This window comes from Aphis gossypii, chromosome X, assembly GCF_020184175.1.
Source record: "Aphis gossypii isolate Hap1 chromosome X, ASM2018417v2, whole genome shotgun sequence".
NCBI classification, from domain to species: Eukaryota; Metazoa; Arthropoda; class Insecta; order Hemiptera; family Aphididae; genus Aphis; species Aphis gossypii.
The window spans coordinates 46,661,169-46,675,266 of record NC_065533.1 but is presented as its reverse complement, the minus strand read 5'-3'; the positions used below and the strand labels follow the sequence as shown (position 1 = coordinate 46,675,266).

Here is a 14,098-nt window from a genome sequence, read left to right as displayed (position 1 = left end):
ATAATTCACTTTTTTTTTATAGACAAAATTTAAGGAGGTGGGAAAGTATGCAGGAATGGACTGAAATAATATTTTAGGCCAAGAAAATTTTTAAGCAGCCAAAAGAAATTAAATTTTAAAAAACGAATACCTAATATAGAATATAGTTGCTCCGCTGTATAATAAGCTTCAAATTTACATAGTAATTGAAAAGGTAACAAGTCATTGTAATGTAACTACTAATGTATATGTTAAAATTTATTTAAATAATTAATCATAGAAAAACGATTTAAAGGAGATGATAACTACTCTTTCAAAAAATATATTTTATAATTCATTTATAATATTATGGCTAATTTATTTTTTTATTAGTTTTGCTGATCTTGTTTTTTTCCAAAAATATCATTTAGGTTATAGAATATTATATGATAGGTATATGAATATAAATTTATAAATTTACAATACGGTAGTCAGTAGTTGCCATGTACCGTTAAACAACCTGAATAGGTTTGTGTTATAAATATTTAAATTAAGTTCAATTATTTAGTAAATTTAAATATGTATAGATAATTATATTAATTGAGATGAAAAGTTTTAATTTTAATTTTAAAAATCTTGAGATGTATGTTTAAAAAAATTGTGAATATGTATTTTTATGCCAATTTTTATGTAATATTATGTATATTTTTTTTTTAAATATTTCAATCATATACTGATATATTTTTTTTTTTTTTAGTTTTTCTTGATTTTTTTGAAAAGTATGTGAAATTTTTACTTTTTATTTATATAAATGTGTGTATTTGTTAAACACTTATCGCATGAAACTTAAATCACCAAACAAATGACACAATTATTAGTACCTATAGTTATTAAGTATACATACAAATTTATTAGAGTTAAGTTCAAAAAAAAAAATTTGCATACTTATTTTTATATAAATGTATATGTAAATTATATATATACAAATACTATTTTTACTATCACTTATATATCCGTAGTTCATATTAATCATGATAAATTTATTATATTTATTTTGAGTCTTAATGTTTTCATTGTCATGGTTATATTGTTTTTTTTTTTTTTGTAAATAACGTAAACTAGGCCGAGAGGAAATTTTTAAAAATAAACAACCTAGATTTTCGTAAGATTTTTATGCTCTCCTGGATACAAAACCGTGGGATTGACAGAAGTCCGAAGAAACGTCACAGTATGCACAAGTGTACATAATGTAATGACGATTTAATATCTTGTCACAACCTATGCCAAAAAAATAGAGTTAAATTTAACTTATTTGCCTGAAAAAACACCCAGACTACGCGTGGATTTCACTGTATATATAACAAATACATTTTTTTTTCAAACGTTTTCTATTTTATTACCATCTTTGACTAAATTTAAACTTCAATAAGATATTGAGTCTTACGAAAAGAATAAACTATCTTTCGAGTATTTGAAAAATAATTTTTAAATTAAAGACGAAAAGTAGGTACAATTACACTGTAACAGCTTTATAATTATTCTAAAAATGTTTGCAATTATTTTTATTAGCTTATTATATATTACATGGAACGTTTGGGTTTATTTTTTTTTTATACTTTATGGCGAATTTAGTATTGAATAATTTTATAGTTATATAATTAACTAAGTAAAAACAATTAATTGTCATTTGAATATACCTATTTGGTTGATAAAATAAAACAGGTTTTTAAGTATTAACCAATATGCATAAATTAAAAAGATAATAGAAGAAAAAAAATGTTAACTTAATTTTATTTTACTGGGTATATTTTCTTTTTAAATTTTAGAAACATTTTGATGGAGTAGTTTTTGTATTGGAACTTTTTCATGCCGTCGGGTCAACGTTTTTTGTATTGATCATCTCAATTCGCAGTACATAATGTAACAGTTATAGAGTAAATTAGTTATTAATAACAAAGATATTTGACCTTGGTCTCGCTTTCTTCTGGAGACTAATAGGTTTAAACTATTTAGATCATTTTATTTTTTATAATGTAATATTTATTAACATTTTTAGTTCCATGTATAATATAATATGAACAGAATGGAACCATTATTGTACTGAGTATGTATTAAAACTACAATAATATCATATTATTCTCGGTCAAATAAATGATACGGGGTCGCCAAACGGAAATTAAATTAATGGTCACATGATGACGCTTGCGTTCGACGCATGAATTATGTTGCACTATTTATGCCACATTATGATTCAAACTCAAGCCTATGCAGTATCCACACAAATACTTTTTAAGTATTATATTTCATATTTTTTTTTCAAAGAGTAATGACCTAATCAATTCCCTCATTAAGTTCTTCAAAAATAAATCTATCCTTGGCTACAAAATATCGTTAAGCGGCCCTGAAAGTATTTTTGTTCAAAATTTAAATGCAACAAATCGCATTCAAAACATGATTCTGAGTGGAGTGTTATTCGATATTAAAATATAATAGGTATTACAGACAAAATTAATTCATTTAAATGTATCTAATTGAAACTCTAAGACATTAATATGAACACATATAGATATATAATTATAATAAATACATTGGTAAAAATAGATAGGTACTTATAAACCATTAATCGTGTTCAATTATTAGGTGTTTGAAATCCAATAGTTGGGATTTATACTTGTTTGAAAAAAATAAGTAAAAGATAAAACACATCTTACAAAATTAAAAATCTATATCTGGTTTAAAATATAATCGTTTTATTTAAAAATATCATTTGATTCATTTGTATACAATTATAAAACTATCAATTGCTGAAAGCTTTAGAAGGATACTATATGCACTACGATACCAAGTTATAGTATTTTTTATTTATTGTTTTTATAATAAATTATGCACTATACAGCAGTTCACATTCACAATTCTAAGAAATCTACTCTAAAATTGATTTTAGACAAAATATAATTTATCATATAAAAATGAAATTAACAAACAATAAATTTTTTATGTCCGACAGTCACAATAATTTTGACAACTTAATAAATGAGCTCAATAAACTTATTTGAACACAACCATTTTTATAAATTGTGTTGATTGTTTAATAATACTATATCAAGGTTATCTAGATTCTAGACAGTCAGCCATGACGGATTTTGTTTTCTTTAATTTTTATAGTATTTGTTTTTTGTCTTAAACCAAATTTAAAAGATTATTTTTGGAATTACAAACGTAACGAATAAAGATATGAAAATATATTATTGTATAGCAAAATTTTACAAATTATACATAATGAAAGTTAATTTGTTAATATTGTTTCAAGTATAACTGTTTATCATAAATATTATAATCATATTATAAATTTATAACACTGTCCTAGACTAAGGTAAATATACTGATGTTAGAATACAGTGAATGCATTTTTTTAAAAACCTGTAATAGTTTTATTATTATAGATGTTTAAATTTAAAGTAGGTATAGCCTTAAACGATAGGCTATGATGTATAGAATTCATTTAATACAGCTTAAGGGCGCGTAGTATTTAATATTACGTAATAAATCCACAAAAATATATTACCTAGTAGTACCAAGAAGTAAATACTTTCAGAAACCTATTAAATAATTTATGAACAATAGTAATAGGTAATTTAGGGACCCATCAACTATCGTCCATCTTCATTGTGTAAATTACTAATTAGTACCTATAGTTCAATTTTATTTACACAGGAAATATATATAATTTTGAAAGTACAAAACACTGCTAGCATTTTTCAAAAGGGGTTATAATGTCTAAAGTTATTTTTTTAGTTTAAATACCTTAAGTATCTATATGTATATTGTAATAGGTATATAACTTTAAAAAACTAATCACTACGCTTGCAAGCACATTTCTATGAACATTTTAATCAAATGTCTCATATGTTCTCCATATTTTATAATTTAGACATTTTTTTTTTATCTTTACAACGATTCCTTTTTGATTAACTTATAAGTTATAAAATAATTTACAAATACAAAGTAGCAGATATTTTATTTTAATAAGCCTAGGATAAAATAAAAAACTAAATAAATATTTACAATTGGATTTAAGTACTTTTAAGCTATTAAGAGATATTTTCTTGTTTACATTTTTGGAAATATATTTACTGAAGGTACTCTTCTTTCACAATAAAAGTACATACACCAACTTATGTGGGTCTATATAAATGTAATCCATTAGTATAACTATTAATTGTTAATAACCAATTAAAAATAATATTTTGAGAAAATATTATAAAAATTGGCATGTTTTTTTCACCAATAATAATGATTAAATGGCAACAGAGGGCCATCGTTTAATCGGAATGCTTTTAAAATCAGGCATGGGTAAATGTCCAACTTGACCAAATGACGCCACTGATAGTAACTATCTTGGTCTAAGATATAAGTTCAAAGGTTCTCGTGAATAAATAATTATGTATAATAATTTTGAGAATAATCAGTAATTAATTGGTAGATACTTTCCGGATTATTTTAAAAAGTTAACGATTGTTAGTCTTGTTGCAGCTAAAATTTATAATAAAATTAAGCAAACTACATATGATAATAATTATTAGTTGCATACGCAGGATTTTATTTTGGATTTGATCAGTTTTGTCAAAAAAATGTATCTTAATTCTTTACCTAGCTTAAAAAAAATAAAAAATATAGTTGGGTTACTTTAAATATAGAAAGGCGAGGGGGTATAAATCGCTTATGTGTGTACGCCCAGAACGCTATGATAAATCCGTGAAATGTACTTAATCTTAAGTATACCTACTACTTTTAACTATAATTAAAAGTATAGGTATAGGAAATTAAATTTATGAATCTTACCATTATCATCCTTATCTTTCAAGTTGCCGGTGGTATTTGCCCTTCTTTTTAAAAGATACGGTCTTCGTTTTTTTGGACCAGCTGATAAAACATTTCCTGTAAACAAACTAATTGTTATTATTTTTGAATTTAAATATTCGACGAAGATTTAAATAATAATTATTAATATTTTTTATCACTATGTGTAAGTAAATAATATACAAACATGCGGCAATTTAACAGATTACGAATAAATAAAATAAATCAGATCAAAAACTACAATGGTTTTAGATAATACAAAGAATCTACAAATTGAAAAGAAACCCATATTGATACTTATTTAATGTATATAGAATATAATCACATAAATTTTGTTTTAGATATGGAGTTTTGCCAAATAAAAAGTAAACAATTTTTTTCGTTTCTGAAATTTTTGTCTTTGAATACTTATTTATTATTGAAATATTTCATAATTCATATTGCTAACCCTGTAGTAGTGCGTGTAGACTAGAAAGCATTATATTAAAATATTTTAAGTAGTAAAATTTTTTATAAATACATTCTTATTGTAATTAATAGTTTTGGCAGTTAATAATTATTATAAAAATAATTTTTATTAATATTATTATTATTACTTTTTTTTGTAAAATTCAATAAAATATTTAATTATTATTATTAGGAACAATAATAATTAAACATTATTTAATAATGTATTACAAATTGTAAATCAAGAAACTAACATAAATGTATTTGTATAACATTTAACATACGATATGTAAAATGGCATGAAGTATTTCATATTGTAAAATCTGTAAGTCATTACTCATTATCCACTAAATTAAAATAAATTTAGATTTTTAGTCAAGCGAAGAATATGTTGCTTTTACAATGATGATGTTATTATTTCATTTTTTGTAATGTAGATATTTTCTAAATGTAAATATATTTTATACTTCTTTTTTGTTTTGCTGAAAAGCAAAAACTACTAAAGGATAAAAATATCTAAAAATTGAAATTTTGACAGTATGCTTCTATACTAATTTTAACTGAATTAAATTTATGCCTGTGCTATTCCTTACCTGCACTGTATCAACCTATTGTAAATACCCTTATATTTGAATTAATATTTAAATCTTGCATTCAATTTAATTATTTTATTCTAAAATATTAAATTATGTACATCATTTATATTTGAAAGCTATTTTAAAGAGCCGAGAAACCTTAAAATGTTTGAATTTGACCTTTTATTCAGCAAAACATACTATATATTATGGCTCTCTATTTAGTTACAAATAATATTTTAAAATTCATAGTTCAAAATATTTGTTTAAAAAACCGTACTGGCAGAAATCTCATTGTATGAGTGAGGTGCTTGTTTATTAAACTTAATTTTTTTTTTACTATGTTTCTTTAAAAATAAATTTTTTTAAATTTATTTTATTATTAAATAAATTATCATATTAACATTAATATATAAACGTACATTTAAACACAATTATTAATCGTTATTTTTTTTAAAACTATTTTTATAATTATTTAGTATTTACCTGTTGGTATTCGTACTGGAACTCCGAGACTTATTTCTTGAAGTTTATTTAGGGAGACAAGCGATAGTATTTCTTTTTCTAGATCGGTTAAGTCCAGTAGACACAAATCCTATAAATGATAGCACTTGTATTTTAATTATTGCATCAATATGTTTAATGTAAAAAGTGTTTAAGGTTTCATATTTACCTTTAATAAAATTGATTTTCCGCTAGCGTGTAGCCATAAACAATTACCCTAAAAATTAAAATTGTGAACGATAAGTGGTTATTATTATTTGTTAGTTTTCATATTTGGTAGGTATTATATATTTAATGTATTTATTGGATAATTTAATTTTCATATTTTCTAAATAATTATGTTTTGAAAGACTTTATTTGTAGAAAATGTATCATAAAGGGTGTGTTTTAATTTAATGCTGTGATGCTATAGTTGAATTGGCACTAACTAGGTACAATGATTTAATTGAGCAAATAATACGTTTTTAACAACATTTAACAAGTACTTAATATTGTTAAAAAATATTTGTAGTAACTATAATACGACTATACCTATTATAAATATAAAATATGTCTATAATAGCGTGTTTGAACCATGGTGAGATATTTTAGATTTTTAAATCTATCACACTTATTAAATTATTTTAAACTTAAATTAAATTAATTTAGTATTATTAAGCATAATTATTAATTCAAGATTCATTATAATATTCAGTTTATATGTTCTAATTTATTTACACTTTCATACTTAATGCAGGTAATGATATCATGGCAACAAGTGGCAACTCGTTTAAATTATTATCCTACAATGCTTAGCCAATTATAAATATTGCCAAAAAGATGTTACAGCTCTTGAGATAGTATAATATTCACCTAGACAGTTTATACGAAACATCTAATTAGTATTATTCGAGTATTGTTTGTCAAATTTTTTTCACGATGAGAGGGGGTCAAAATTAACCTATGAGTGATTTGTGCCAAGAATAATATTAATTTTGGCTAAAGAAACTTCCTACTTGATTTAAAAAAAAATGTTTTTTAAATAAATACCTTACATATTTTTCAATATTTTTCTTTTTTTGTTACTATCGAGTATTGTATGTTTTTAATTTTACAATATTTAATTGATTTGGATTATATGTAAAACATTTTAAAATCATAAATTATCCATAAAATGCAATTTAGATTAGTTTTTAATTATGTTACTCAGTGGCATAATTATGGTAGAGGTGAAAAAAGGCATTTGTACCCTATGACGTGGGAAGTAAAGGTATCATTCTGTCCTTCCCTTCTAGATATGCTAACAGTAGAAATCTTTAAATGTTCTAAAATAAAGAAACGATTCTATAAATTTAACATATAATTATAAGATACAGGATATAACTACAGAACAATTTTAACTTAAATTAAAATCATTTACATTAAGAAGCTTATTGACGTATAAAATCACCTTAAAATCTAAAAATACTCAATAGACAATAAATATAAGAAAATTTAAAGTTTCTAAAATTGTTGTTCAAGTACGATGATTTACTATTGAATTCAAATATAGTAAAATTACCATATAATATCTCAAGTTTGTGAATAAAAGAACCTCCCTGTCACCTTGCTGTATAATGAATTTATCATACACTGCTAATATTATACTGGATCTCTCTCTACAGTCTACTTGATCGCTATCACATCTACATCAGGATAGACAGGACTGTTAAGTAAAAATACAGTTAATCTTGTACGATATTATTACATTATTTATATTTTTAAGAATTTATATTGAAAATGGAGATGTTAAAGACACGATTTTACATACGTATACGTACGGTTTTGTACTGTTTTTTATATTTTAGGGTTCTTCTGATTTAATGACTTTTTAATTATTTTTCGGAACATCTATTAGACAAAATGCTTTTCTAGCTGAAAATGTGTTTCAATAACATACAAACCAAAATATATTTGGAATTTTCGCGCCCTGTTGATATTTTGTGGAGTGAAGTAAAAATCTTTTTTTTTTACGTGACAAGTATTTTCGTAACAAATCAAAGAATATTTAGAGTTATAATTATACAATAAGTGATAATTACAAGATACTTTAAATACATTATAGTGTATTTACGTAATATGCTGATTTATGGTTCACTATCGACTATATATAAGGAATTGAAATTGTATAACGCGTATACCTACCATTATATGACCATTGATCAACATATTGTATTTAAAAAAACCTATTGTTACATGATAAAAGCGTGAGCCATTCCATAAATTATTTTTATTTTTGTATTTCAGAAGTAAAAGTATAAAAATTTAAAAATTTAAATAATTAATATCGAAAATTTGTTTTTTTTTTTTTAATATTCTATAATCTATAGTTAGGATAACTACAATAATCATATAGTATAATTGAATTAGGTATGAAAAATGGCTCCAGTGTTGGTGTAAGTTTTGTACCTTACCCGAGATCATTACCGATGAAATTTATTATTGCATGAAATTGCTTATATATTATCATACTGACCCCAATATCATAAAATTAACAAAATTCAAACCGCTATAACTTGAAACTTAAATCCTATCTCCAAATTTTGATTTAATCTTATTGTTTTTAACATTACAAAATACATGCATATATTTTTACAGGTAGGTACTACATTATATAAAATTATAATAATCAATGATTATAAAATTAGTCTTATATAACAAGTGTCTTTAATATAAAATGTTAATTATAATAATATTATAATTTATAACCATACGTAATTGAATAACAAAAATTAATCAAATATGTTTTCATTTTGTATATTATAAATAAGTATAACTAGAGATATACATTTAATGTATTAGAAACATCATAATCATTTTACTCAAATTTTGAATTATCAATATGTATTAAAAAGCACAAAATATGAAAAAACATACTAAATAAACTTAGTAAAAAAAAATGCAATATAATATTATGTATATAACTTGGAAGTTCATTAATAGTATGCGTAAGATATTAAAACTTTAAAATTTTATAAAAAAAAAAAAAAAATGTAAATTACTAATGAATAGGTAGCTTTTAAAAAATTTTTATTTTAAAATATTATATGGGTATATAATTTAGCTAAAACTACCATTTCCCCCAAATATGCAATTAAACATAAAAATAAACAGTTGCATGCAATTATATGCACTAGGTAATGTCTAAGTGTGGAAAATATGGTTTTCGTATTTAGAATAGTGCGAGGTTATTTATTAAATTTGTATCATACTTATTATTTTGATTTCAGACTGAAATTTGTGGATATTATATTGTAAAATCATTAAATTCAAACCTCTGTTAATAATTAATGGTCCTTTCTACTGATTAAAAGAAATAATAAATTTAAAAATGAAAAAAAAAAATACCTATAAATATTAATGTTTTGAAAGATCTTGTAATGGCTGCCAGTAATTAACTAACATTATATAACTGAGTGAACCGATGAAACAAGTGCATAACAGTATAATATATTTATTTTATTTTATATTTGGATCTTGTCCGTGTTTATTCAAATGTTTACAAATGTTTTGATAAAATAAGCAATCCACTAACAATACTTTAATTTTGATTTCGTTACATTATTTAATTCGAAAAAAGGTTAAAATCTAATTCACAATTAACTAAAATCTGTTTATTTACCTAGTTTAATGTGTATTATTCGAACATTAACAACTTAAATATTATTACCTTTATAGATATTTTATATAAAATACATTTTTATGTATTTAATATATTTAATTTATGACATAAAAAATTAATCTGTTCGAGGTTGGTTTTTAATAGATTAGTAAATACTCGTATAAGTAAAAATAAAATTAACTATTTTTACTTCTATATTATTTGTAGCAATCTCAGTGATTTGTTTATGTATAATAAAATGAAATTTAGGATATTCTCGCTATTTTATTTTTCAGAGGCTCAATTTATGAGAAAAATATATTATGCAATCAATTAAATCTATTAGGTACGTCATAAAAAACATTTCTCTGTTCATTTTTGACGTCTTCTATATAAAACATATTTTAGAATAAATAGTTTTTTTTGATAAGTTGTTGAATATTATGATTTATTTTTATCCTAGATTGACAATAGTGGTATTTTGTAAAGATTTAAAATAAGTTGTTTTTTGTCTTTATGGTAAGGTAAAAATGCATAGTATGTCATATTTATGTTACTGAAATTCACCGTACGTAATAACTGATAACCTTGATTTCTGTTATAGATCATTTTGGGACTGCCAACAACCAGTGTATTTCTTGACTTGGTGACAAGTGAGTTTTTTGTCTAAAATATGTATTTAGTCAATAATATATAATTTTGAAATGTGTGAGAATGAAATCTGCAGTTGATTTTAATGTTTTACATATGTATAAAAACTACAATGATGTATGTAATACATGCACAATACACACAATATTTAGTTAATAAAACTAAAATTGAGTTTAGTCAAACAATATTATATTATATTTTTATAGATTTTACAACAATTAATATTGTTTTGACTATATTTATTTTCTTTAAAATCTAGACTGTTATTATTTTAATGTGAAATTAATGATCACAATTTTAAAATAGCCTATTTTGCTTATTTATATGAATAGTATCTAAATACCTGATCCATTTTTTTACTATAAAATTTATTTAATTGAAAAAATGTTACTGTTTTAATAGAATAAATGCTTACCAATGGTGTCCAAGGAGATGCAACTGCATTTGTTCTAGTTTGACTTTTTGAACGTCCTTTCCATATACGTTTGGACATAAACCCTTGCTGAACATTTGTTGAAGATCTTGACTTCTGCATTCCGGGGGCTAAAAAAAATAATACATTTATTATTTTAAATAAACTTATACACAATTTAATAGGTAATAAAAATAGATATATAATATAATACATGGTTATTAGTTATAATTAATTAATCAACTATATATATATATATATACATATATATATATAAATACAATATTCTAGGCCATAATAAATTACTAACTCCAGAATATAAATTATTAAAAAATATTTCATTTTTATTTATATTTGTAAATATTATTTGAGTTACATATTGTTTCATAGAATTGTCTTATTACCGTTAAGAGATTTCGGTGGGGATAAAGGAGGTGATAACAATTCTTCTCCACTAAAAGTCGTGCCAGTATCTATACTGCTTCTAGAACTTGTTATTCTTGAGTTAGAATTGTCATCAAAATTTTTTAAAATTGAAAGCCATGAATCGTCTGTTTGTATTGATTTATTAGTATCATCACCTTCGCATATATCAGGTTCCCCTTTACCTTTAATATTTCTTATATTACGATCATAGTTCACTCGTTTAAACCTATCTATTTTATCGGATTCAACGCTTTTTTTTCTTGCCATTCTTAAATATCTTTTTATTGTGTCACTTACAGAAGGTGATATATCGTCGTTTTCTATGCTAGTTTTGCGCTGTAAAGCTTTCGAAGGAACTTTTGATGTATTATCGGGTACTTCAACTGAATCGAGTTTTCTCCTATTTTCATCTTCAATTAATCCTAATATTGCAGGTTCCAAGGGTACAGTTTGAATACCAGCATCAATGTACTTTGCTTCCATGTCTTCAATTTCGATAACAGGTGGTGGAGATGATAAGTTATATGATTTTTCATTTGTTAAAAACAATTTATTTTTTTTATCATTGAATACATTTAGATATTCTGATGATGTATTTATTCTATCGTATTTTCTTTGATTATCATTCCACGCAGAGTTGAAATAATTCATAGAAGTAAGTCCTAAATTTGACGATGAACCAATTACTCTTCGACCCAAAAATCCTCTTGTTTTCCTTAATTCAAAGTATAAATTTTCTAACAGTTTTCTATCCATTAAAATATCTCCTATTACTTTTTCTCTGTTTGTTGACCTTGCATAGTACCTCCTTAAAGTTTCCAATAGATTTTTTTGCGTGTTATCACTTTCCAATATATTTGTTCTTGAAGGTTTTTTATTATCTAATGTATGTGTATCATTTGTTTTAGATATATAATCTTCTAGTTTTTCCAAAAGTTGTTCATGATCGAACGAAGATTCTTCGACGTGCGTTGTTTCTTCGGGATTACCAATACAATCATTAATAAATTGAACTAAGTCAGATTTGGAATCAGGATATTGGTAATTTGATAACAGTGTATTGTTTTCAGTTGAGCCAAATAAAAAGTCTTTTCTTAGTTGTTGAAGTTCATATCTTCCTGCTGGTCTAGGATGTGCCAAAAATGATACACTAGGCACCTTAACTATACTTTCTGCTTCGTCTGCACTACTAGCATTTTCTCGGACACTTCCTAATTTAAACCTGTTTCCTCTTGGTCTACCTCGACTTCTAAATCCTAAGGCTCCAGGGTATGATTGTTTCCTCCATAGTAAAAATCTAGGTTCCTTTTGGCACACGTCTTGAAAGTATGCTTCGATTTTTGGTACATCTTCGGGTCGATTTCCAACATTTTCAGGTATCAATTTTCTACCAGCATCTGCCATATATCTCCACGTTTTTCGTGTTAATAGCCATCGTTCTCGTTTAGAACCTCTATTTTTTCTATCTTTGAACGACTCTTTTTCCCAAGTTTTACCCATTACTTCACTGCATTCTCCAATACTGATTCGAGAACTTTTTTTTGTTATTTTTTTCTTTCTTGTAATTAATTTAAAGCTACATTTTCGGGGCTTATCCTCATTTTCGTCTCGTGAACTGCTTGGTTCAGACATTGTTTTATTCAAACACAATAAATATAGTAATACACACGTGCATTAATTTAATATATACGTAAACACTAAGCATAAAATGCATTAATTTTTATTATTTATAAACGACATTATCAGTATAGATCAACAAATAATTTAAAAACAAAAATTGATATATTATCTTTAAAAACAAACTCTACTTGCGTACAAGCTTTAAATATTTAATTTACACATACACACTGGAATGAAAAAAAAACCGTCGACGAATGGAAATTAAACATATTTTTATATACAATAAAAATGTCTTGTCGTAACCGCGACTCGCACTAGACTCGAAAATAGCCGCGGGCATTTTCTTAGTGAGGTAAATCCATGATAGAAAGAGTTGTGTAGGGAAAAAGTGGGAGTGGGAAGGAGAAGATAACGATCGAGTGTTGGAGTAGTAGTGTGCCAAAATATATAACACCCACACGTATGTCTTATATAGTTTTGCATCACCTTATATAATAGTAGTTACTAGTTTAGATACAGGGTGATCAGGGCAACTTGCCCGGATTTTTTTATGAAGATGGTAAACAGGAATAATATCATTTGCCAAAAATCGTCTGTCTTAAAAAAATTATATCGATAGGGATATTAATATTTTCCACTCCAAAAACTATTGAGTACAAAACACGTGTAGGAAATTAATTGTAAATTGAAACCATAATCTAAGAAATTAGTTCACTGTATGTAAGGCACTATTTTTAAAGCAATTTTTACGATATCTTACACTGAACATTTTTACGTAAATTTAAAGTTAAATTGAATAAACAATAAAAAGTCATATGATTTAAAATGCTTTTAAATATTCACTGTATATTTAATGATTATATTCATATGTTTTAAGGATTATCAATAAAAAATATATCTACTTCATTTTGAATGCCTTTAAACCAAAGTATTGAATAATACCTATGTAATAGTATATGTAATGGAAATATAATACGAGTGTGTTTTGTATAAAATATTCATATGTAATTAAAAATGAAACGATTG

The 14,098-nt window shown here is 24.4% G+C and overlaps 1 protein-coding gene across 1 annotated transcript in view; it reads right to left on the bottom strand.

Annotated features, from left to right (window-relative positions):
- LOC114132778 (uncharacterized) overlaps positions 1 to 13,815 on the bottom strand; it is a 29,570-nt gene extending 15,755 nt beyond the window's left edge. Inside the window, exons 1-5 of the mRNA XM_027998351.2 lie at positions 11,431 to 13,815; positions 11,030 to 11,157; positions 6,514 to 6,561; positions 6,327 to 6,435; positions 4,801 to 4,896 (exon numbers count right to left, since the gene is read on the bottom strand). Of these exons, the coding sequence (XP_027854152.2) occupies positions 4,801 to 4,896; positions 6,327 to 6,435; positions 6,514 to 6,561; positions 11,030 to 11,157; positions 11,431 to 13,084 (2,035 nt within the window). The 5' untranslated portion in view covers positions 13,085 to 13,815. The remainder of the gene's footprint in view (positions 1 to 4,800; positions 4,897 to 6,326; positions 6,436 to 6,513; positions 6,562 to 11,029; positions 11,158 to 11,430) is intronic.
- Between the last annotated feature and the right edge of the window lie 283 nt (positions 13,816 to 14,098).